This window comes from Athene noctua, unplaced genomic scaffold (genome assembly GCF_965140245.1).
Source record: "Athene noctua unplaced genomic scaffold, bAthNoc1.hap1.1 HAP1_HAP1_scaffold_50, whole genome shotgun sequence".
Classification (NCBI taxonomy): domain Eukaryota; kingdom Metazoa; phylum Chordata; class Aves; order Strigiformes; family Strigidae; genus Athene; species Athene noctua.
Window position 1 is genome coordinate 613,404 of NW_027437544.1, and position 23,668 is coordinate 637,071.

General features: G+C 54.7%; 1 protein-coding gene across 1 annotated transcript in view; it reads left to right on the forward strand.

The window, feature by feature from the left end:
- Positions 1-23,668, forward strand: part of LOC141954988 (hydrocephalus-inducing protein homolog) — a 208,826-nt gene that overhangs the window by 175,922 nt on the left and 9,236 nt on the right. Inside the window, 19 exon segments of the mRNA XM_074895066.1 lie at positions 2,209-2,447; positions 4,580-4,835; positions 6,699-6,842; positions 8,575-8,718; positions 9,563-9,876; positions 11,316-11,508; positions 13,419-13,514; positions 14,201-14,410; positions 15,268-15,405; positions 17,089-17,266; positions 17,778-17,908; positions 18,576-18,709; positions 19,721-19,857; positions 20,683-20,810; positions 20,923-21,114; positions 21,509-21,658; positions 22,743-22,982; positions 23,201-23,363; positions 23,502-23,667. Coding sequence (XP_074751167.1) covers positions 2,209-2,447; positions 4,580-4,835; positions 6,699-6,842; positions 8,575-8,718; positions 9,563-9,876; positions 11,316-11,508; positions 13,419-13,514; positions 14,201-14,410; positions 15,268-15,405; positions 17,089-17,266; positions 17,778-17,908; positions 18,576-18,709; positions 19,721-19,857; positions 20,683-20,810; positions 20,923-21,114; positions 21,509-21,658; positions 22,743-22,982; positions 23,201-23,363; positions 23,502-23,667 — 3,353 coding nt within the window.

Below are 23,668 nucleotides of genomic sequence, written 5' to 3' on the forward strand. Positions count from 1 at the left end.
TCTGTCCAGTGCACAGGGCTGCTGGGTTGTGTTCTGGAGCATTCAAGGATAAGCGAGTAGCAGGGACGTTATCAGAAGTTAGATCGTGGTCTTCAAAGTGGGGGGAATTTTTAGCGTGGCTCCAAGAGATTCCTTGTCTCTGGGACGCAGCCTGGATCCACGCAGGCAGAAGCTGACCTGGAAGCCTGAGTGAGTCTGGCCCGGCAGAGCCTTTTGGTCCCGGCAGGTCTCCTGTTCAGTGGTGCACTGTGCTGCCCCGTGCTGCCCCTTGGACCCACACCAAATGCTAACGGAAAGAATGAGGACCCGATGCCATTCCTGCTCCTCTGGAGTGGGCTGTTGGCCCTGGCTCACCCTGGGAAATTCAAAGTCTGGCTCCATCGAGACAGCCTGTCATTATTCCTCAGTCATAGTTTCTTGGGTACAATTTACTGCCTGGCTTGTTGCCAAGCTTTGATAAATGAGCTTTGCCAGATAGCAGACATGCAGGTTCACCTCTGGGGTGGAGCTATCAGGTCTCCTTTTCCAGTGAGCTACCATGAATCAGAGGGCAAAGAAAAGCTAACAGCCACCGGCTTGGTGTGAACGCCTTGGCTGGGTAGCCCTCGGCTGGTGGCAGCGCAGGGGATCCTCTGAGGCTAGTGATGGGCTGCGCACGGGATGCAGGGGCAGCAGAGGAGGGGTGGTGGGATCCTGTGTGAGGCCCCAGAGTTTACCCTGTGCCAGCAACCTTCCTTCATCCCATTCTCATCTTGCTTTTTTAAAGACTTCCTTTTGCAGCTCTAGAGGACAAATTAAATGGAGCAGAGTTGATTGATTTTGCCAGCACTTGGAATAATGTTGATGCCTTTGGCATGCTCCACCTGGGACGCAGGCGTGCAGACCCGACCTGCTCTCCATGCAGGGCACAGCCAGCCTAAGGAGCTATCCTAGCTGGGGCATCCTACACACGCTGCTGGGACGCTGCCTGTCAGCAAGTTTTTGCTTCCCTGGCCGCAGAAAGTCTTACCCTTGCTAGCAGAGGTCGCTTTGGGGGGTTATTTAAAATGCTTCCCAAGACTTCAAAGTGCTGCTTGGTTTTCTGACACTCTTCTCCCTTGGGCTGGCTGGTGTCCTGTTAGAGCTGAGTGCTGCCAGCCTGATGGATGGGAACTCGAGCTAACCTCATCTGGATCGAGCATTTGCTTGGATCGTGTCAGGCCTCCAAGCACACTGTTGCTTTCCATTAAAAAATAAAAAAGGCGGGGGGAAACCTCTTCTCTTACAATACTGCAGGGTTTTGGGCGAGTAGTGCCTGTCACCCCAAACACGGCACTGAAGTGTGGGGTGCAGGCACCACCACCACCGTGATGGACACTTGGAAGCTGTACATCTGCCTCCCTGTGCATTTCCCGCTGGCCAGGGAGCACGGTGTGTGTTTCCTCTCTGCAGGCTTGCTCCCTGGGAACGTGGTTTTAGAGGGGCTGGGGTCCAGCACCTTCACTGCCGCAGCTGTGGAGGGAGGTCCATGAGAAACCAGAGGGAAGAGAGTGCTTGGAAGCTCGGGCCATGCCTACAGGGCACGTGCCTTCCAGTTTGCTTTCTGCTTATTGCTTTAGTGCCCTGCTATGAACATTTATAGCTGAATTTTCCAAAGCAGAAGGCACTGGGGCACCTCACTGCAGCTGGTGATCAGTGGGAACCGAGTGCTTCAGTTCTTCGGGGGCTGTTGAGAAGCACTGAGTAACTCTTGGGAAAGAAGACGTTGGTGTCAGGGGTTTGATCAGCCGGTTTTGCAGAGTTACTCTTCAGGCTCTCAGCAGTATCCCCCAGCCGTGTGGCTGCTGCAGTGGGATTTGAGCAGTCCTGGCTTCCTCTGGCCTTGAGCCTTTATGCCAGCCCAGCCACCATTGTCAGGAAGCCAGGAGAGGTGAAGTAGCTTCCCTTGGCGTGTGCTCCGAAAGAGAGACTGGAGGAAGAATAACCTCCTCCTGAGGATGAGCATCCCTTGGGTTGGGCAACACTGGGTTAATGAAGTGAGTCTGTTAAAGGAAGGTAAAATACAGGTTGTAGAAGCTCCTGCATAGTTGTTGTTTCCAGCTTGGATTTAAGGAAATGGAGCCTCTCTGGTTTTTATCCTCGTATCTTCAGTCCGTCCTTTTCCTGCACCCCACAAGAGCCCAGGGTCCGTGGTTTCCATGCTAAGTTAGTGTTCGGCTTGTCTTACAGGCTCGTGAGTGCTCGTGCTGGAGGATTGAACCCAGTGAAGGAGTGATTCCTCCTGAGACAGAGGTGTCAGTAGCTGTCATAGCAAGCTTGGATGACACGGAGAAATTCAAGGACGAGGTGAACCTGTTCATCGAGAACAGCCACACCTACGTGATCCCCGTCCGGGCTGTTGGCACTGGCACCACGATTGTCACTGACAAACTCTTTGCGCCGGAGCTCAACTTGGGACCCCACTTCAGGTAGGGTATCTCTCAGCTTCTGCCGTGGGCTCAGCAAGGGGCAGTTTTGCTGTAGTCCTTCAGGCTGGTTGTTCTTCAGCGCTCAAGGTCCTGGCTCTGTTTTCCTGAAGCCCCAGGGCTTCCTTTAGAAACCTTCTGTGGCCATTTGAAAGTTGTTAGATACCCTCAAAAGCCACCAAAATGGAAACCAGTTGTTAAATTGTCACTGACTTGTCTTTAGTTATAATACATCTATTTCCTCACTTGAACAAAAAGAGATTTGGAGGAAAACAGCAGGTCCTGGAAGCCTCTGGGTGGAAGATGCTACATTACAAGTATAAACACATTTCCCTTGCAATCATGTTGATTGTTTTTCCCTTCCCTGTGGAGTATCATCTCGCAACAGCGGAACGCCTTTGTGGTAGCTTGTTAGCAGGTCCTTGACTAAATTAATGGTGCTGTTTTGTATGCCCTCTGCCCAGCGGTCCTGAGGAGCAGCAGAATTCCTTTGCCCCGTGTCATCCCTCATTTGCTCGCCTTCCCCGTCTCCCCTGCCGGGCTGCTCTTCATCAGACGTAGTCGCTCTTCCCTCGTCTCTCCCACCGGCTTTCCTCGGCGTCACCGCCGCAGCGGAGCCTGAGGCGCGGGCAGGCGAGGGTGGCACTGGACCAGCTCTGGAAGGGAGAGGAGGAGAAGTCCACTGAGTTTGGCAGGATAAATGGAAGGTGTTAATTAAAGAGCTTGGCTCAAAGGAGGAGGTTCACTGGTCCTAACGCCTCTATCTGACCAGGCCTGTTCCTGTAAATGGGAGAAAAATAAGCCTTTTCAAAGTGCTGCCTGCTTTGTGTTGGACACCTCTTAGGATGAGAAGAACAGTCTTTTTGAGGTGCCTGTTCCTTTCCCTGGCTGCAGAGTGTCCACAGCGGTCCAATCCCTAAATTTGGGGGTAGAAAAAGCAGGTTGATCCTACTCTTTAGGATAGATTTTGGGGGGTTAGATATGCATGCACAAGCCACCCACATACGCAGGGACATTGCAGGGGGTTGGTGCTTGTCCAGCGTGTCCTGTGCTCTGTGCAGCCACAGACTGGCTACCCAACGGAGTGGGCGATGTCAGTGTGGTTTGTGTCACGGTCCTCTGCCCCCCTTCACGTCTTGCTCTGCAGACTCTGGAGTTGTTGCCTTTGCTGTCGGCTGCAGAGCTGCCCCAGGTGAGCTGAGACGGGACCCAGGTAACATCTCAGATGAGTTGGGCTTTCCCAGAGCCACAAATTCTGCATCCACCCAGAGCTTCTCCAAGCTTTCGTCTGTGCTGTCCACCACAGAAACCATTTCACACTAAGCTTGTACGCATCATGTTTTAACAGTCTGTTTCAGCGGCTGGTTTGTTCTATTCTTGGCTCAGGTCTGTGCATTTAGCTGCCTGGGGCAGGCATGCATTTTGTAAGCCGTGTATTCTGTCCTTTTCAAAAAACCAGTAACTGTTCCAGGAACAATTCACGTCCTGGTCATGCTCAGATTTATAGAGGGTAAAATAATTACTCCAGATGAGCCTGCAGTTAGTGTTTCCTTACATGAAGAAATCAATTTCCCTTGAGTATTCATTTTGGTTTATATCTAGCTCTAGTTATTCATCTCTCATCGTTGCTCCATCCCCTCAGCAGCCAGACCTGGTCTTGCTGCCATGTTTGATTTGGGGAAACTTCTGTTGATCCTGTGTTCTCACAGTGCATTATCTTCCTAAACCACAACAGCAGCTGCACTGTTCAGGCAAAGGATGATGTGTTGGGGGTGATGAGGTTGGATGCTCCCTAAGGGGCTGGGGGTGCCAGGGCAGGGGCCCCGCCAGCGAGGCAGGGGGTGCCCAGGTCACCGGAGGGTCTCTAGGCTGGTGATGCTCTGTCTGCAGCAGCTGAGATGATGATCTTCATGCAGCTCTTCCTTGCTGTACGCAAACAGAGCAGCTGCTGGATGCTGATAAACTTAGGGGCAACCAAGGTCTGGCTTTTGCTGAAGCTTTGAGCTAGGTCAGCCTTTTTGGAGGTGCTTTTATTGCTGCGTGTGCAGTCGGGTAACGCCATCAGGGTGCTGAAGCCGGGTGACCGCTGGGAGATAGCAGCTCCCATGACTTTTTCCATCTCTTTTCCCTTCCAGCCTGGATCCCTGCTGTTACCGCTTCAAGGTAACAAACAAAGGACGGCGCACCCGTTGGCTCTACTGGTCAACAGCAGGTTCTGGCTCGTTTCGCCGGCGTCATCGTGTCCCTGCTGTCAGCACCACCGAGGGCCAAGGTTCCTCCCAGAGCCCCAGACCTGCCTGCCCTAGGTTTAAGGTTCAGCCACTGAGGGTGGAGCTGATGCCGGGCAAGACTACGGAGATGGTGCTGGAATGCTTCTCCAGCACTCCTCAGGTGAGGTCCCCCCCGAGGGCTGAGCCTTCCCCATCAGGAGCAAGTGCTTTCAAGAAACTGTTCTAACAGCACGAGCTACCATGGCAGCACCAGCTTTCCTTGCTGGCCACTGTCAGTTCCTAAGGCTTTTTCATGTTTCCATGGCTACTGTAAACCCAACCTGCTGATACCAAAACACGGACTGAAGGAGATATTGCTCCTTTGGGGGCAAATGGCAGGTTACAAGGTGTCATGTGCTGAGGCAGAAAGGAAGGGCAGAGAAAATAAGTTACGCTTAGACTAGGAGCACAGGCAGAAAGTAAATAACAAAGTGCAAAGTAATGTATTTGGGGGAAGCAGTGAGTAAAACAAAACACCTGTGAAGGGAGGGAGTGTCTGGGAGTAGCATCATTTTTCCTCCGTAGACAAGCATGGGCAGCGGGCTCGTCTAGCACTGAGTCCTGGAGCAGAAAAATGAACACAGTGTGTCAGCTGTAGCGATCGGGTGATGTTCATCCACGTGGGAAACTGTTTGCAGGGATCGTTACAATTGACAGCTTGACTTTGTCAGTATTTCCATAACGGCTCACCTCAGTCTCTCAGCCAGTCCCAGGGTCCCAAGGGCAGCCAGGTCTCGCAGCACCCTTGGATGGCAGCTCAGGGGGAGATTTCAGCAGGGTCACGGGGTGTTCTCCTCCCTGGACTCTTATTTCCAGGGGAAATCCTACTCTGCAGAGAAACTTCCAGCTAACCCTGGTGTGCATTCCCTCTCTCCAAGACTGCTGGGCACAGATGTTTAGGCAAATGTGGAATAAATCTGCATCAAGCTCCTGCTGATACTTGTGTTTTGAAAGGTGTTTTAAAGGGCTGCCTTGGTAGGTAGCTTGAGGAATACTTGATTACTCAGCTAGTTGACTGCGATGGGACTGTCCCTGTGCAGTTCGGAGCCCAAAGGTTTTGCTGAAGCAGGGAAAAGAAAGGAAATAAAGTGATCAGGGTGCTGGAGAGGCTGTCCTGCCGGGAAAGCTGAAAGAGGATCTGTGAGCTGAGCTGTGGCTACCTGGCTCCTGCAGTCAAAGCCAAGACCCTGGGAGTGGGCTTTCCACCTTCCTCGGGTCTTGAGAACTTAATACTCTTGATGTCGGTCAGAAGCCCAACTCCTGCATCGCACATGCAGCACAGATGGTTTTGAGTCTGTAGGCTCTGAGGAGGAGTTGTGGTGTTGTAGCAGAGGGAAGAGTGAGAAATGAAGGGAGGATTTTGGGGAACTGAAACCATGAGAAATCAGGAAAAAGTCTTAAGAGCATCCAGCTTAAGCAGAGGGTTTTCATGTAAACTGCAAGACCTCTCTTTCCTGGGGAGGTTTCTTTTAAAACCAGCTCTAGGAGGGCACAGTACCTGCTAGGAATGGGTGGCCCCCTCTTTACCTGAAGGCAGTCTGGCTGTTTGGGTTTTTCCCATGGATCCTGTCCTCTAAGCTTCCAAGGGAGGGTTTGCTAGCATTGGCCCTTCTGTCACCTGTTTCCCTTAATATAGTTTCATTTAAAAAATTTTTTTTTTAATAAGTCCCTACAGCTTTCTGTAAGTATTATGCCTGGCAGTGGGACAAATCAAACCAGTAATAATTTGGGGCAGGGACTGTTACAATTGTAGGCAGCACATGACTCACGAGGGCTTTTTGTGGATAGTGGGGTGTGGCATTACGGACGTTTGAGAGCAGAATAAATGGGATGCAGCATAAAAAGAAAAGGGGGCTGTTGAGGAGCCCAGTGGCTGTAACTTGATGGCGGTAACAGGGTCTGTGGTTGGGTGGGCAGCAAATACAGTGCGTTTTGGGGACGCCCTGCTGGGCCCCGCTGGGTGACGGGTGACTCCTCCGTGCAGGTGGTGAAGGAGCGGCTGCTGTGCCACGCCGTCGTGGGGAGCAAGGCAGAGAAGGCTCCGATAATGGAAGTGGATGTCACCTGCGAGTTCATCGCTCCCGTCCTGAAAATGTCCTCCAGGGAAATCACTTTCCGGGTGGAGAAGGTAAGTCTCTGGATTTCATCCTGGCACTGAAGAGCATGGCTGGTGACTGAAAGCCTGGTGGGGCGTGTGCTTGTGTTCGAAGGAGGAAGTTAAATGGCTTCTCCAAGTCCCTGGGGCTTTGACTATTGAGCTGAGCGGGACCAAGATTTTGCCATTAACACTGAGATAAATATTTCGCCCCTCTGGGATCGGGAGCAGTCCCACCAGCTGTATTCTGCCTTTTTGATGTGGAGACAGAGTTGAGCTGCTGAGCCGAGGGCACAGGGCGAGATGTGTGGGACCCACGAGAACAGCGTGGGCTTTGCACAGCCACCTCGTGTGCTGGGGCTGAGGTGGGCGAGCAGAGTGCTGCAGCTGAGCGATGCTAAACCCCCTCCTCACCCTTCCTGAGGGGCTTCGTAAAGTAAGCGAGGGTGTTTTCAGAGATGGGACTGGTTTTTAACTTCACCCAAGTAAAACAGAGAGAACAGCTGCTCTGCCGAGGGGGATCATGGCTACTTCTAGAGAGACACCAGTTCCTGTACTCGGGGTGAAGGGAGGCTTCTGGGGATCCTCCGAGGCACGGTGATGTCTGAACACCGATCCTGTAGGGAAGCTGAGAAGAACTGAGATTCCTGTCAGCTCTTCAGGCTGATGAGAAAAACCTGTCATTTTGTCTGTTTGCCTTCTCTGCTCTTGGCATGGATGGTAGCCCTTTGCAATTCCCCAAGCTTCACCTTCTTCAAAGGACCCGCAGACATCCTTCAGCTGCAGTGATGATAACGCCAGCGCAAAGCAGGTGCCCCTTAGCCTCTGGATCCTGACTCCTGCATCACCTTCCCTCTCCCTTGAGGTGTCTGAAAAAGAGAAGATACTTCATTATTTAGTTTCTGTGTTTTCAGGCCTCTCCTCTGGTTCCCAGGCTTCCAGAGAAGCACAAAATCCTGTGAGCAGGCAGTTCAGGTTTAATTAGAAGCTTTTCAGCTATCCCTGATGTCTGCCTGTGGTCTGCTTGATGCCATGTGCTCGGATTTATTGAGTGTTATGACACTGCAGCTGTTTGATATCAATACATCCAGAACAAGTTGCCCAAACACTGTCTAGTTTATATAAACCATGCAGGAAGCCCAGAGCAATGCATAAACAGGAAGAAATAGCTTAGGCAGAGCCGAGCTTTGAGGCTACAGACAGCTTGTCACTGGAGCAGGGGCAGCAGGACACCCGTTGCAGCCCGACTGTTGAGGTTTCTCCTGGCTGTATGTGCCTGTAGATGCTCAAAGCCAACCTTAGGCTGCTGCAGGCTCTCTGCTATGGGCCAAATCCTGCTCGCTTTTCTCCTCTGACCAGCATCACTGCTCTTATGAGGCTACTAGAGCTGACAAGGTTGTAAGAAATGACTATGTGAGTGAAAATCATCTTGTGCCGTTCTTCTCGAGAGGATAGAAAATGGAGACAAGTGCTCTGGGTTCACTTTCTGCGATTGGTCTTATTCATGCAGCTGCCTCCTCTCGGGGTCCTATTCCCTCCTCTGTGTGCCAGAGTGTTTCCCTGTCCCCGGGGGATGCTGTGGTTTCTAAACACGGAAGGATCTGATATACTTAGAGAAAAACCACCTAGAAGGATAGAAACTAACAAAAATAGTAAATAGAGGTGTATGCACTTCTGGGGTTGAAAAACTTGAAATGCATCAGAAAGGGAAGGACTTCCGTGGCTACTTCATGTTGTTTTTTCCCCTTGTGTCCTGTTTCTGTAGCAACCTGGTGATGTCCTAACTCTGCAGCACCAGTCTCTGTCTTTAAGAAACGCCTCGGCCCTGCCACTCAGCGTCGTCCTGGCCTTAGAGCAGCCCTTCTTAATCTGTGACGCGGAGCGGCAGCCCCTCTCTGCAGACGCTCAGGTGAGCAGCCGTGGGCCCTCCCGCTGTGGGGTTTGAAGAGGGGGGTGTGGTGGTACGTTTCTGTTGGGAGGTCCTCTAGCAGAGAAGTTTATTCTTTAGACTCAGCAGTAGACTGGCCTGAACTAAGTCAGATTGGAAGCAAGCTGCTGAAGGAAACGAAATATCATCTGAACTGGGGAAATACATCCTGGCTCTAAGACGTGAGGAGAGGGGAGCAGGCAGCTAGGCCTGGGCAAGCCGTGTATAACGGTGTCTCTTGGAAGTCACTGAGCTCTCCAGCAGCCATTCTCAGACACCCTCCAGAGCAGCTGGCTTTCCTCAGGGGCAGCCCTGCCTCCAGGAAGGCTGAGGAGGCTCCTCCAGCCGCTGCCTGGCCCCTGCCCTGTTGTTGGAGGAAGGGGTTGGACGTGGGCTCTGCTAAACGTTGTAGGCACGGCCACCGCTTCTGTGCTGTGCCAGTGACTAGCCCCTGCAAGGGCGAGGCTGCAGTGCCATGCTGCTTGTGCTGGGAGGGCAAAGCAGTTCCTCTAGAGCTGGGGCAAAAGGCCCTGGTGTGCCAAATGCTGATTTAGTTGTGTATTTAGCACATCGCTCCTGGGGGTCCCGAATTCAGCAGCAGAATATTTATTTTCCTCGTGTATTGATGCAGAGCACAGTGAGATGAGCCTGAGATAGTCTCAGACAGAGCGTGGTGGGGCTTGCAGTCAGGCACACACTGTGAAGAAAACACAGGATGAACTGAGAAGCCTATGCTGGGGTCAGATGTTGAACATTTCCACGTTTCGTGCTGCCAGACCTTGGGACTTCATCACACTGGTGATTAATACTCTTCATTTCCTTGCAGCCCATGAAGCTGGAGATAGGGGAGGAACTTCTTCTCTCCATCAGATTTAACCCTGCTTATAAAGAGGATTTGTGTAGCCGGGTAGTGGAGAAGGTTCTAAAGATACAGTTTCTGGAGCATCCTCATGAGGAGCAGGTCACCATTCGGGGAGAAGTCTACTTCCCAAATCTCCGTATCCAGCCCACGGCCCTGGACTTCGGCTGCATCTTGAATGACACCAGAGATGTGCGTTACATCGAGCTGACCAACTGCAGCCCGCTTCTTGTCCAGTACCACTGGTCCTTCCTGATGGACAGCTGCATGAGCCAGATGAGGTATGTGCCCCTTTGCTCTCTCCTTGAAGCTCTTCTCCTTCCTCGTGTCCTGTTTGTGCTTTGCAAAGACCAAGGCTGTTTGCCTGTGATCTGACAAATTGCTTTCAACTTTCCCTGGGGGAGTAACACCTCCCAGCCGTGGTCGGGCTTAGGTGCTCAGGGAATAAGTGATCACCAGTTTGACGCTGGGAAGGAAACAACGTTCTCCAGCCAAGCTGGGGCTGTGAGATGCTACCAACACTTCCTGCATTGTCCATAACCTAGAGTCCTGCTTTATTTCTGGAGCTACAAACCCATACCTAGGCACTGGGACAGGCAGATATATGATTTTTCTTCCCTGCCAACCCTATGTGTTGTCATTTTACACTAAGAACCTACAAGTCTCTTGCTGCTGCTTTACTGTAGCCCCCATACTGGTTCCCCTGGGAAGGAAGGCTGGGGTTGGAAAGCTGCTTTCTCAGACCTTTGTGGCCTGAGGCGAACACCACACTGGTGCAGTGAGTTTTCATCTGTTGAACTGCACATCACATTCCCCAAACAGCCATTTAGTGTCTTACAGGGAAAGGGCAGGTTCTGCTGCAGCTGTGGGTGCAGCTGTAGGCGTTGGTGGGAGCACTTGTCTGAACGTCCTGGGAAGCAGGGCCAGCCCGCGCTGGGCTGTGGTTTACAAGCTCCCTTCCCCGGAGCACCGATCGCTGCTGCTTCGGCGCTCCTCAGGGATCAACGGGCTGTTCAGCCGTGTCTCTGCCGGAGTTTCTCAGCGGGTCTTTCCACGCTGCCCCGCGTGTGTGGGGTGTCCCGTGCCGGGCTCCGTGGGTGCCCCGCACGGCGCTGGGCTCTGTCGGGGTTAGGGCGCAGCAGGCTCCGGGCTCTATCCCTGCTCCTGCCTTACGTGCTTGGAGAAAGCCTCGGGCGTTGCTGCTTGCTTGTGCTGACCTGCAGCTGCGGGTGGTGTCAGGGGAAATATTCCGGGTTAGCACCTGGTGGAGCTGCAGAAGTTCTCGCCTTGGCCCTCTGGGTGGGGGAGGCCCAGTCTGCAGCTGTGGGTGCTTTCAGGAGGGCACTGGCGGCTCTGCACTGGCTTGTTGCTCTCCGGATCTGCCCCTTTGTGTCTCAGGCTCACCTTTTTGCACAGTCTGTGTGTCTCTTCCTTTCCTGCTGTGATTTTTACCTCCCTACAAGGTTTTCACCCGTGTCCTCTTCCATTTCTCCTTGCAACCAGTTGCCAGCTGCCTGTGCCGCCGCTACAGCAGCGTCATCCCTAGGCAGCCCCGTATGCTGACCTGCTCCATCCTGGTTTGGGAGCTGCTGGCTCAGACCCGTTACTGAATTCACACCCACAGTGCCCAGCCGGGGGCCGCATCCTGCCGAGGAGCTGCTCGTGCAGGCTTCCCTCCCTCCCACTGCAGGTCCACAATCAAAGTCATGTTATTTTCCAGGTTCAGCCCTCCGGTACCGAAATTTTTCACCAAACCCCAACCACCAAAAAAGGAGGGAGCCTGGTCAGAGCGCTCGGTGTCTGCAGGGAGCAGCTGCAGGGGTGGAGGTGTGGAGGAGCCAGCTGAAGCCCTGGGAGCCGCGGGGGATCCTGCCCAAGAGCCAGCAGGTGCAGATGACTCCCTGGAAGCAAAGGTAGATTTTCTTGTACACCTACCGCTTGCGTTGCCTCCCCCATCTTGCCACTGAAAAGCCGTACTTGTGCCAGTCCCCCTTTTTGCTGCCCTGCTCTCATGTGCCCTGAGGGTGGGCTGGGCAGCAGGGCCAGCGGCTGGACATGGGGCTTCTGGGGAGGGAGAAATCGGGTAGTTTTGCTTGGAGAAGCCCACTGAGATCCTACAGACCTATGCTGAGTTTGGGGTTTTTTAGCTCGTTTTTACACTGTAAAATGAGCCTTTTATCTGCATCATGATGTGAAGGCTTCCAGTTTCCTTCCTGTATCAAGCTGTGCCAAGTACTGTGATCTCCAGGTACCACCTTCTCACCCCCAGCTGGAGCCGCCTGTTTTTATGTCTCTGCCTTCACCCGAGACCTGCAGTATCGCAGGGATGGCCACAGAGCTATCTTTGATAAAATGAGACTTTTCAAGGTCATTGTCTCTTCCTCCTGGCATGAAAAATGGCCTTTGGTCTGCTGACCTTCCTGGTGAACCTCGGTGCTTTGGAGCTTGATGTCCGTGCTAGTGGGAACTGGCGCCTTGTTCTGCATCGTGTGGGACAGAGGCTGCTCCTGGGGCAATAAAAGAGGATGCAAGAAAGCATGGGAAGTTCTGAAAGCACTGGCGTTGACATTAAGGTCAAGGAGAGGGGTTGCACCTGCTCACATCCAAACTTCGGTCATTTTAACATTATAACGGCACATTTTTTCTGGATCAGGAGAAATGATACCCCGTAGACGTAAAGAATGGCGTGGCTGAATGTTTTTGGATAGAAGGGTGGAATCTTCTTTATTTCCTGCTTTGTTGCCATGTATGCAGAAACAAACCAGAGAAAATCCAGTAGGTGTGGCTAAGTAGGATCCAAAAGGCTTCAAAGGATACGCCTGGATTGCAGCTTCCCCTTCTGCTTGTGTGACTGTGTCAAGGCAATACCCACATAACCTCCCTGGGGAGGCGGGAGACCATAGGCCTAGGAAAGGTGCGGGTTAGAATCTTTGGGAATAGGCACTTGGCAAAGCTTTGCTAGGCTTGAAAATGTGGAGATGAGAGAAAGAGCATTGAATCTTCTGATTCTGAGCTTCATCTACCGGGGAGATGTAGCCTCTGATTAGGTGTAAAGATGTCCCATAAAAATTCTTGCAGATTCTGCTGATGCCAAGGCCCCAGCACAAAGCCCTTCTTCACGTTACTGAAGAAGCAGGTATTGCCACACTTCCAAAGCACTCACAAAGCCCTCGCTTATTAAATAGGGGATGAGGTTCCTTTTGAAAGATGGCACCGCTGAGGTCAAACACCAGCTCTCAGCTGCTGGGAGACAGAAGAACATCTCTGCCGCCTTCTTCAGGAAGGTGTCATTCAAGAGAGTGACCTGGGGGAGATCCTCAGCTCTCCAGCACTGATGGGTGCGCGAGATGAAACCTAAGCGCTCTCTGAAATGGGATACTTGTGCCAAGCCCTTATTTTCCTGGTTTGATACTTCTCGCTTGCAGCTGTGCTCCTGCTTTTGTCCTGAAGAACCTAACCTGTCGAGGCATGGGGTTCTGGGCACGTTCCCTGGGCAGGAGTGAGCGAAGCTGGTCTGGCACAAGGGTGCAAAATGCCCTTGAGGTCTCTGCCAGGACTGAGGGCTGGGTGCACTCAGCTTCCCCATGCACGCTTGCGCGTAGGAAGCGCAGGCGGAGCCCGTGTCTCACCTGTGGGTGGGCTTGGACCCACTCAACGGATGGCACGGACATACCCGTACTTGATTTGCACCCAGGTCCCATCTCAGCTGCTCCTGGCTGGGTGAGGTGGCGGAGCCTGCAGCAGAGTGCTCTCGCCCAGACCAGCCAGGTGCTCGCTGCAGCCCATGGTGCTTGTTTTGCAGGTGCTGCCATCCCCTGCTGAGGAGCTGGAAGGGGCTGTGGAGACACAGGGCCTGGTGGGGATCAACAGACTGATGCAGTCTGTGGCGGCAGAGCCCGTCAGCTTGGGAATGGAGGAGGTAAGTGGGAATCCATCTTGTGCCACGTTTCCGGTGTGGCAAGCAGTTCTGTAGCCCCCCCTCCCCACTGGTGGCCCTCGATGCTGCTCGCAGAGTGGCCTCGCGTCCCTCCAAGCCCATCGCACAGCGCTGCTGAAGCAACCGGTCACTGGAGAGGCCACGCAGGACGTGTCGTAGGGCTGACCTGTGCAGCAGCTATGGAGGGCATTCTTCATCTTGTTGCCAATCAAGTGGTCAACAGGAAATTTCTGCGGTAGCTTTTGCTGTAGCATCTTGAGAGCGTGCAGCATGCGAATCGGAGAGAGTGAAAAACATCAGATGAGCTGGGCTGGAGTCCTCCCCCCAGCTCTGAGAGCTTTCACCTCTGAATACGGTGTTTTGCTTAGGGCAGTAAAAGGTGCTTTTAAAGGCAAGTTCTGCAGTGGAGAGAATTTCTTGCTGCCAGGCGACATCCCAAATTACTTTTAATATGTAGTGTATTAATTAATGAGGGAGCATGGGAGAAGGTTTTCCCCGTGGCCCCTCCACTGCTAAGTGGAATGGGTACAGGATGAGATTAGGATGATTTTGCCTGTGTTTGAGGAAGAGCCCCCTCCAGCCACGTCTGTACTTTGCTCCAAGCCGTGGCTGCTCTTCTGCATCAATTTCCATGCTTGACATCTTGATCTCTCCTCGCCTACCTCCAGGTTTTCGATGTCCTGCCGCTTTGCGGTGTGCTGCAGCCAGGCAAGAGCCAGCGGGTCATGTTCACCTTCTTTGGCCACACAAATATCGTCGCCCACGTCACGGCGCTGTGCAGGGTGGAGGGAGGCCCGACCTATGAGATCGCGCTGAGCGGGGAGGCTTCGCTCATCAACTACCTCCTAGACGTCACGGAGATCGACTGCGGGCTGCAGGTACCGCACGCTTCTCTTGGCAGAGGTCCTTGCCGTGAAACCATCACCGGCGTGTTGCTGCCACCTAGGGCTGGGGCTCTCTCCCCTTCCCAACTACTTTGTTGGCTCTATGGCTTGGAAGTACAACCTTGGAGTGATATGTGCTGCATCCAATCTGGTTTTTAATAACCATGTCCGCCCCCCTCCATCTGGGAATTCCTCCTCCTCAAGGTAACTAACGCCGCCTCCTGGGGCAGGCAGGGTCCCAGTGGTGATCTCCAGAGGGACGTGCCCCAAGACGTCCATCTGCTGATCCGCTCCTAAAGCCTGAGGTCCCAGGAGGTGCTCTCTTTTAATGTTCTTGATTAATCAGCAAAATAAACCAGGGAGGAAGTTAACTTGGGCTTCCCAGTCACTGTAGCTGGAGAGAATGTCCTAGAATAATCCCCACTTCTTTTCGGTCAAAAACCCCACAGATATTTCCAGCTGTTGGCCCTGTCTCCCATTTTGCTGTCACTGCAGGTGCTTTTTCTTCTGCAGTGTCTTGATGGCACCTCCTTTGTCCCAGCTGGGTGTGAGATGACACACCATGAGGTGCAGAGAGCTTGTCTCCTCTTTGCTTTCCTTATGACTGATCTCTGTGGTTGGCATTGCCCCTCTGCGTGCCACCATCAGTGTCTGTTCCTGCGTAGGGCTAAGGGGTGCCCTGTGGCGGTGGCTTACCCAGGTTAACCAGGGAGACTCAAGTACCCGTATCTCCTCTGCCTCTGCTTTTCTCCTGCGTTGAGTTCATTTGCTCACACCCCAGTGAATGCAGAAGGAGGTTCCCAGTATCAGGCCTGTGCCTTCATCTTGCCACTCCTCTGTCCTCTCTCCAGCTGTTTAACAAAGTCACCGAAGCAGAGGTCACCCTGCAGAACAGAGGGAAGATGGGCTTCAACTACGTGGTGCTAAGTCCCGGCGTGGGGACCGCAGAGAGCCCCCTGCCCGGCGTGCCCCTGGTCCTGCCCAGCACGGTGAGTACGGAGGTGGCGCCTGGACCCTGGCTGTGGGTCAGGCTGCCCAGGAGGGGGTTGTGGGGGAAAAACACAAAATTAAAAAAAAGAAAGCAACCCACAAAAGCAGACAGGAGAGACAGGGCTGTAAGCAGCTGCTGCTGGGGGGCAGGGGTGGTCCAGCAAGCACGGTCCTAACGGCCCCCCTTCACGGCCTTTGCCGGCGGGTGACCCTGCCGTCACACAGCAGCCACTGGCCGGAGGCACCAGCGCTTCGGTGGCTCTGGGGACCCCAACTGCTGAGCGCTCCGGCTGTGCGGGCACCGGGGCCGCGCTGTGCCGGCTCTCCTGGGGGTCACCGTGCCCAGGCTGTGTGATCGGACAGGGCTTAGCCCTTGTCCCTGCCTGTAGCACACCCTGCCAGGCCCCTGCCAGCACTGAGCGGGACTTAAATCCTCTCTCACTTGGGCATGAAGCTGCTTTGGCAGAACTGTAGCAGCCCCTGTGCCGGTCCCCCACTCCCCCAGCTTTGCTGCTCTGCAGGAGCTATGTGGGGCAGTGAGGGGGCCAGGCAGGAGCAGGGCTGGAACAGCGAGGAGAGGAGTTTGCAGCATCCCACCGTCCGAACTTCTCAGTCCTGCGTGGCTGTCTTTGGGCTGGAGCAGCATTCCTGTCTAGTCCCTTTTTGCAGTGGGAAGAGGAAGCCAAACGGCGTTCACATTTCCTCATGCCTGTCTCCTACAAGGGGTGGCACACTGACGCCCTCTTCCTGCCAGCTTCCCAAGACCCAGCTCTGCTTGGCCCCGCGCAGTCGGTCGCTGTAACAGCCCCGCCGGCGCTGGCAGCTTGGCAGGGCTGGCTTTCGCTGCAGCTGTGTTCTGCGCTGCACCAGGGGCTCAGGGCACCAAGTGGCAGGATCTGTCCCGCTCAGCAGCTTCTCCCTGCAGCGTGAAGGGGAGCGGGGAGCCGAGGGTCCAGCCCAGCGTGCAGAGGGCGAGCCGAGGGAAGCTGCGGCTGTGTCCCGTCACCCAGGGCTGTGTTGCTGTCCGCTTGCATTTGCTCTCAGCCTGGCTGGCGTGAGCCTAGCCTGGGGCTGGGGCAGCCTTTCTGGAAGCCCAGAGAGGAGGTGCCCTGCCTGGCAACACCTTGCCTAGATGTCATCCTAGTCTCTGCTCCTGCCTTTCCGGAGATGCATGTTTGCAGGTCACCATGAGTCCGAATAGGCTCACGCACCCTGGTGTAACCGCACAGGCAGGAGGTGTTTGGTTGGGATCATTATAAGGGGTCAGGCCCTTCAACACCAGCCTGGGAACCGCTGGTGTGCTGTGGCAGGAGCTGCTGGCCATGCTGAGAGTGTGGGCACTTCCCTTATTTTGTATAGTGGCTGCTAAAAGAGCTTTTATTTCTTCAGTCTGGCTCTTGCTAGCAGAGGGTAAACACCATTAGGGGCAGAGCTGTGCTCATGCTGAGCAGGGGGTGGTCTGTGGGTCTGTCCTGGGGGAATGCATCCCTACGGGCCCTCCGAAGGACCTGGTGTAGGAGACCTCAGCTTCTGTGATTCTGTGAAAGCGAGAAGGCGATGCTGTCTGATACTTTGTTATGTACGAGAACCTGCCTTCTCTTCTCGGCATGTCTGTCGTCTGAGCCGTCCCTCCACCAAACCCTCTCTGGTGCATTCCCTCCCTCTTCTCCCACACCCTGCAGGGTTACGTTGGACCTGGCAAGGAGCAAGTCCTGAAAGTCTACTACCTGCCAGGAGTGCCTGGAGCCTTCCGCAGGACTTTCCAGATCCAAGTGGGTCACCTGGAGCCCGAAGAAATCTCCCTGAAGGGAGAGGGGAGCTTTCCCAGGATCTACTTGGACCTGCCCAGGAACATCAAAGGTGAGCACGGCCTGTCTGCTCCCCAGGAGGGGCCCCTGTTTCTCCCCCATGTCAGATGCCCGTAGGGCAGCTCAAACTGCCTCCACCAAGCCTGGAGGTTTCAGGGCTGTCAGACCAACACTCAACACCCCGGTTGCTTCCTGAAGCTCTGGCAGATGAGCCCGTGTGGGCTTTGCCCCAGGAACCATCCTGCAGAGCTTGCCAGCAGGTCGGAGTCCTGGGAAGGTGATGGCTAGACAGAAATGCTCTGGAAAGCTGAGCACAGGCTGGCAGGGATTTTGTCAGGGTTGGATTTGCAGCACATTGCAGGGGATGAGATGCTCCCATGTGGGGAGGAAGATGGGTGGGAATGAACATCAGGGTTGATAGAGGAGAAGCAGCATGGACTTTCCATACATTGCTTGGGGAGGGTGTTTCTGGGAGAGGCCAGAGTCAGGGGAGTGGGGCTTCCCAGCTTTGAGGGGAATGGCTCTGTGCCCCGCTTCTATTTGTGGATGTTTTCTTCCTTCAGGAAATGAAAAATATGAGAAGGTCCTCAAGGAGGTGATAGAAAAGATGGAGGAAGATGGCCAGAGAGAGGAAGCAGCAGTTCTGGGGGCGGCTGTGGCTGCGGAGCCACCCCCAGATCCCTTGGACGCCGTGGTGAGAATGGCTGCTGCCCCGTTTGACGCGTGCCACCCTCCCCCGGTGTCACTGGGTCCCCTGCAGCCCGCAGCAGGCTTCCCGGGGCCCTGCTGGCACTTGGGACCTCCCTGCCCACACCTGCCCATGATCCTGCACAGCTCAGCAGTGCCCCCGGGGCTGCCCCAGGGAGAGATCCTGAAGACCCTGCTCAAGTGATGGAATTTATGGCACTTCGTGATGGGATGTAGGTCATCACTGGGGGATTTGCTGCTCACAACCCAAGCCCTGCCAGGTTTACAGAGCTTAATAGCAGCAGCCTGACTGTGCTCTGGGACTGTGCTGCCAGTGCTGATCTCTCAGAGACAGCAGCCTTATCGTGGCTCCCTTTACAAGAGAGCTCTTGTCCGAGCTGCTTTGACACTGGCTGGGGGCAGGCAAAGACTTGAAGCTCTGGAAGGTTCCTGGCTTGTCTGTCTGTCTGGCCAGATCAGCTTTTGTACCAGTGACTGGGCAGGCGAAGTTGCTGGAGTTCATTGCCCTTGAGATGAGGCCCTGCCTGAGAGAGCAGGAGGTGTCACAGACACTGAGCAGCGAGACAGAAGGACCCCATCACCCCTCCAACACGAGCAGGGGGGAGCCTTGGGAAGGACCGTTGCTAACCAGCCGCTGCCTTTCCTTCCCTCAGCTGGACCCTGGGCTGCAGATGCAGATGGAGCAGCTGCTGATGGAAGAACACGCCCTGGAGCAGCAGAAAGCTCTCACCTCTGGTCCCCCAGAGGCCACTGCCTTTGACCAGCGCGCTCGTCAGAGGCTTCTCAAGTTAGTAGGGGCTCCCGTACCCTGTCTCCAGGTGCCCCGAGGGTAGCACCCAGCAGTGCACCCCTGCTCCTGAGAGCTGGGGGTAGTGGGGACTCCAGAAAGGGTCTGATCCTGGCGGCTTTGCCGTGCTCCCTGTGAGCAGCTGAGTGTCCTCACTGCCACAGAGCCACCCTGAGCTTTGGAGGTGCTCAGCTCCCCACAGGCGCTGGGTCCTGCTCTTAGGGCTGAGGGGGCCAGTGCAGAGCATCAGGCCCTTCCAGAGAGCACCAGCACCGTCCCTGCTGACCAGATCTGAAAGAGGCAACTCAAATCTTTGTTCCGGCTAACAGACCACACTGAGCAAAAAGAGTAGGGAACCGCAGAGGCTGACACACCCTTGACAAATCCGGTGGCTCGCATGCTGGTGGGACTGCAGGGCTTACCTCGGTATCTTCCCTCTGCTCCTCCATGAGGAGGCACGGGCACGGTAGGCTCCAGTTCGGGAAGATGCTCTGCAAAACAGATCACGTATGTGCTTTCCCGAGTGAGATTGCTCTGGGAAAGGCCCCTCCCGTGAATCTTGCAGGTGTTGATTACCGCATTTGTCCGTGCTGCTTTGGGGACAGATGTGGTTGCAGAGCAGTGAAGATTTCCTGTGCAGGCGAATCCCATGACAAGGTCCTGAAGCACTTTCAGGCTGGGGCTGCACATGGGGCATAGCAGTTTCACTGAGACCGGTGGAGGTCCACTGGACTTACCTACAGTGGCTTCCCGTAGCAGAGGAGCTGTGATAAATGATACTCATTTTAAACTAATTTTATTTTAAGGCCCCACTGGTAGCTGATAAAACCTAGGTCCTATGCTCCTCGTGACTTACCAAAGTCTTATTACCAGGTGGTCAGGCCTTGGATTTCATGGTCTTGAGTTGAGTTTTTACAACAGTGAATCCAGAAATATTTTATTTGCATCTTTCATGCTCTTGGAAATGCAGCCAGGCTGTGGTTTAAGGATTGTCCTTACTCCTCCTTTCAGAGCTGAGCTGCCCGAGTACCTCCTGGACTTTGGGTACGTGATTCTCGGTAACACCCCCATGCACGTCGTGAGGATCACCAACACCGGGCAGTTCCCTGTGTCCTTCTGCGCTGACAGACAGGTCCTGCGTGACACAGGTAACCAGTGCTGGAGAGCCTTCACGTGGGCTCGAAGGAGCTGTCTCTGACAGTTTAGCTTAAGCCACTGGACATGGGGAGGTTTTATGAGTGCTTGTATGTATAACTTTTTCCTCCTTGGGACCTGCTGCCTGGTGCTTTAGAGCCTGAGTTCTCCAGGCCAGCAGCACTCAGAGACCCGGCCCGCCTGGGCCTGCCCTAACGCTTCCCTGCAGGGGCTGGGTGGGCTGATCACCTTGGTCACCTCTCAGCATCTTCTGCTCTTGGCTACCATGAGCATCGTCTGATGGGCACTCCGTGAGCTTGTGTTGCAAACAGATGGACCCTTTGTGGTTTGGAAGTGCTTTGTTTAAAGTTCATCATGCCATAGCACTTCTGTTCAGCCTTTAGTGAGGAGACAGCCTGTGAGGTCCTCTGTTGTATCAAAACAGGCTTCCGAAACAGGCCGTGACGGTGCCTCGCCGTGTCTGAAGGGTGATCAGGTGCCTCCTCTAAATCGTTTTTCAGAGAGCACCATGGCATGGGGGAATCTTAGTTGGAAATTCTCCTTTGGAGAGGTCTGTGCATCCTTCCCTGGGATCCCTAGTGAAGGAATGGCTGGAGCTCCTCAACAGAGATGTTTCCTTTTTACCATGTGGGTCTTGGATTCTGGCTGTGAAAACCCTTTCTCCTTGTGCGGTGACAAGGGAGAAGGAGTGGCAGTCTTCTCCACAGGTACAAAGGGAAACTTCACAGAGCTGCCAGCCAGGACATACGGCCTTAACGTGCTTGTGACACGTTCATGTCGATTGTGTATCTCAGCTGCTTTATTTTCGTCTGTTCAAGGTTTCAATGTGGAGCTGGACCGCGTGAAGCACCTGCCCTGCTGCGAGAGCAAGACATTTGAAGTGTGCTTTGACCCACAGAGTGCCAACCTGCCGCTGGGAGAGGTGGACGTGCTCCTGCCCATCAAGGTACCTGCGGCGTGCTTCCTTGCCCCGCTGTGCCCGTACACCTCTCGGGGCAGGTCGGGGACAGCAGCAGATGTCACCGGGGCTCTCAGCTGGATGCTCTGTCCTTCCCTAGGTAGCAGGAGGCCCCACGTTCCACGTCCGCCTCCGTGCCAGCGTGGCCATGCCAGCCGTCTGCGTCTCCAGGGACAGGCTGGAGTTCTCCACTCTGCAGTGTGGGCAGTGCCAGGAGGAAACCATCCAGCTCCACAATCAGGTCCAGGTCCCCTGTAACTGGCTCATCACTATAAATGAGCCTGTTAAGAAGGTAAAGCACAGACCATGTGTAACACGTACCTTCTCGGTTGGGTTGTCTTTGCCTCTCTTGCCCTTTCTGCCCCTGTGGCTGCGTGAGCACTTGGGCTGCGGCTCGTCTGAGGAAGCTTTGGAGGTACAGAGCAAGGCTGGCTCACCTGGACCTGGGCATTAGCTGGTGCTTCACTTCTCTGCCACCTTCCCCTGTTCCTCCTCTTCTGAGGACGGTGCCTCCCCATCTGCCTGCCCTGCCGACGTGTTTTCCCTCCAGTTCAGGCCAGGGGTGGCCTCGGCTGGTTTGGCTGTGGGTGCCCTCAGCACCGTGACGGTGTCTCAGAGCACTGCGGGGACCGAGGGTCTGTCCTCGCAGACCGAGGAGACCTCACACAATTGTTTTCTGTGCTCAGGTGGACAAGCATTGGCCAGCGGGGCTGCATCAGAAGGTGCCCCAGAAGTTGAAAGCCCAGCCGTGTGTCTTCGAGGCGCTGCCCTCGGCTGGAACCCTCGCTCCGGGACAGCGATGCCACGTCCGAGTGAGGTTTTCGCCCACCGAAGAGGTGAGATGGGCGAGTGTCACCCCCAGGAGGTCTGGCAGGACAGTGTGGTAACGAGAGCCCAGCACGGGGAGGAGGAGACGGCGTCTGCCTCCACAGAGAGCTTTCTGCAAGCCCTGTACCCACTGTGCCTCAGTGTCCCCTGCAGCACACTCTTCTGAGAGGGGCTTTGAAATCCCCCTGGGGAGCTTGCTCAGAGAGCATCAGGGCACGCTGGGCTGGCTGCCTCTTGGTGCATGGGGGGAAATCTGCCTGTTTGCCCTCGTCTCCCCCTTGCAGGCGCCTGTTTGAGGCTGCAGCGCCCTGGTGCAGAGCAGCTGGCGCGCTCACAGGGGATAACCCTGCAGGGGCCAGTCTAGGCAAGTCCTGCTGCTGGTACCAGCAGGCAAAACAGCCACCGGGCACCTTCCTGGGCACGGCAGGACAGTCGCCTGGAGTGGCTGCTGCCAGCAGTCCCTGTGGCTCTGGCTCAGCCTGCCTGCGCGTTCCCAGGCACTCTGGGAGTCAGCTGCAATGACGGGGCGTTCCCAAAGGCAGTTTGCCTGTGGCCACCGTGGCTTGGAAACTGGCAGTGGGTAACAGGATGGACACAAGTTCTTCCGTGCCTGGGAACAGTCCCAGGGATGTTTTAATTGCTGTAGAGGTGTAACCATCTTGTGTCTGGCTTTGACCAGAGCCAAACACTGAGCAGAGAAGTCGACCCTTATTTCTAGCCAGTGAGAGCTCACCTGCCTCATTCATCGAGCTGATGTTTGCCTGATGCAGCAGTGCCAGGACTGTGTCTGGGCAACGTAACCCTCAGGACCTTTCTCATGAGCATCACACTCCCTTGTGACTAGGTGAAAACATCTGATAGTGTGTTTTAGATTCATCTGACACCAAAATAGCCAGTTAGACTTCACATTAGGATTCATCCCAGTTCCTCAGAGCCAGCATGCAGATGCTGTAGCCCCTGCTGGAAGTAAACATCTGTTTTCCATTCCCCTTAGAGGTACTGGTGACACCCCTGCCCTGGGGAAAGAGTTGAATTTGAGGCCCTGTCACTTGGGACTTCATGGAGGAGCTTTCTGTGCCTCTCTCTTTTCAGAAGTCCTACAGAAGTGAGATGAAGATTACTGTTTGCCAGAGCAGCCAGAACCTCCAGCTGCAGGTCTCGGGGCGTGGGCTGGAGCCACGGCTGGAGTTCAGCCCCCCAGTGCTCGAGCTGGGACCGTTGCTGCCGCACAGCCGTGGAGCAGAGGGGACGGTGGTGGTGAAGAACCCATGCGAGTTCCCCATCGAGTTTTACTCGCTGGAGTTCGACCAGCAGTACCTTGCTGAGGAGCAGGTGAGAGGGAAGCTCTGGTCCCCATGTGCACGCTCCCGTAGCTTCACAGTGCTCCAGCGTTCCCGGGTTCGTGCCAGGGAGATGGAGACAGTTCCCAGGGCAAAGCCTGGTGGCATTTCAGGGTTAGCCAGCTCTGCTGGCAGACTGTGGAGGGGCCTGGATAGTCCGTGTTGTTAGAAACACGTCCTGCATATGTCTTCTCTTCCCTACATGCACAGGCCCTGCAGATGCTTAAAGATTATGACTGCCGTAACACCTTATTGCTGCCTCCACGTGCCCCGGGTGAGAAGCTGCCCCCAGAGGTGCTGGAGTACTATCAGGAGCAGAAGAGGCTGCAGGATGAGGAGTCCAAGACTGGGGAACCAGCAGGCCAGGACAACGGTGAGGGTTTGGCATTGGCTGTCCTGAGTGTGGACACAGCGGGGAGTCCAGCCCGCACACCCCGAGCTCTCCACGGGAAGCCCAGGCTTTCCGCAGCCACCCATTCCCCAGCTTGGTGGAGGAATTCCAGCGTGAAAGTCTGTGCCTTGTAACACGCAAACTTTGAAGATGTCCAGTCTCTGTCAGATCAAGGAAGAAAGTCCTCTGCTGGGATCATTCACGCTGTCTCATCCCAGAGCTCATCCGTTTTCTCCTCCGTGTTTGATGAAAGCCAGTCCAACGAGGTGGACTCTAAATCTGAACAC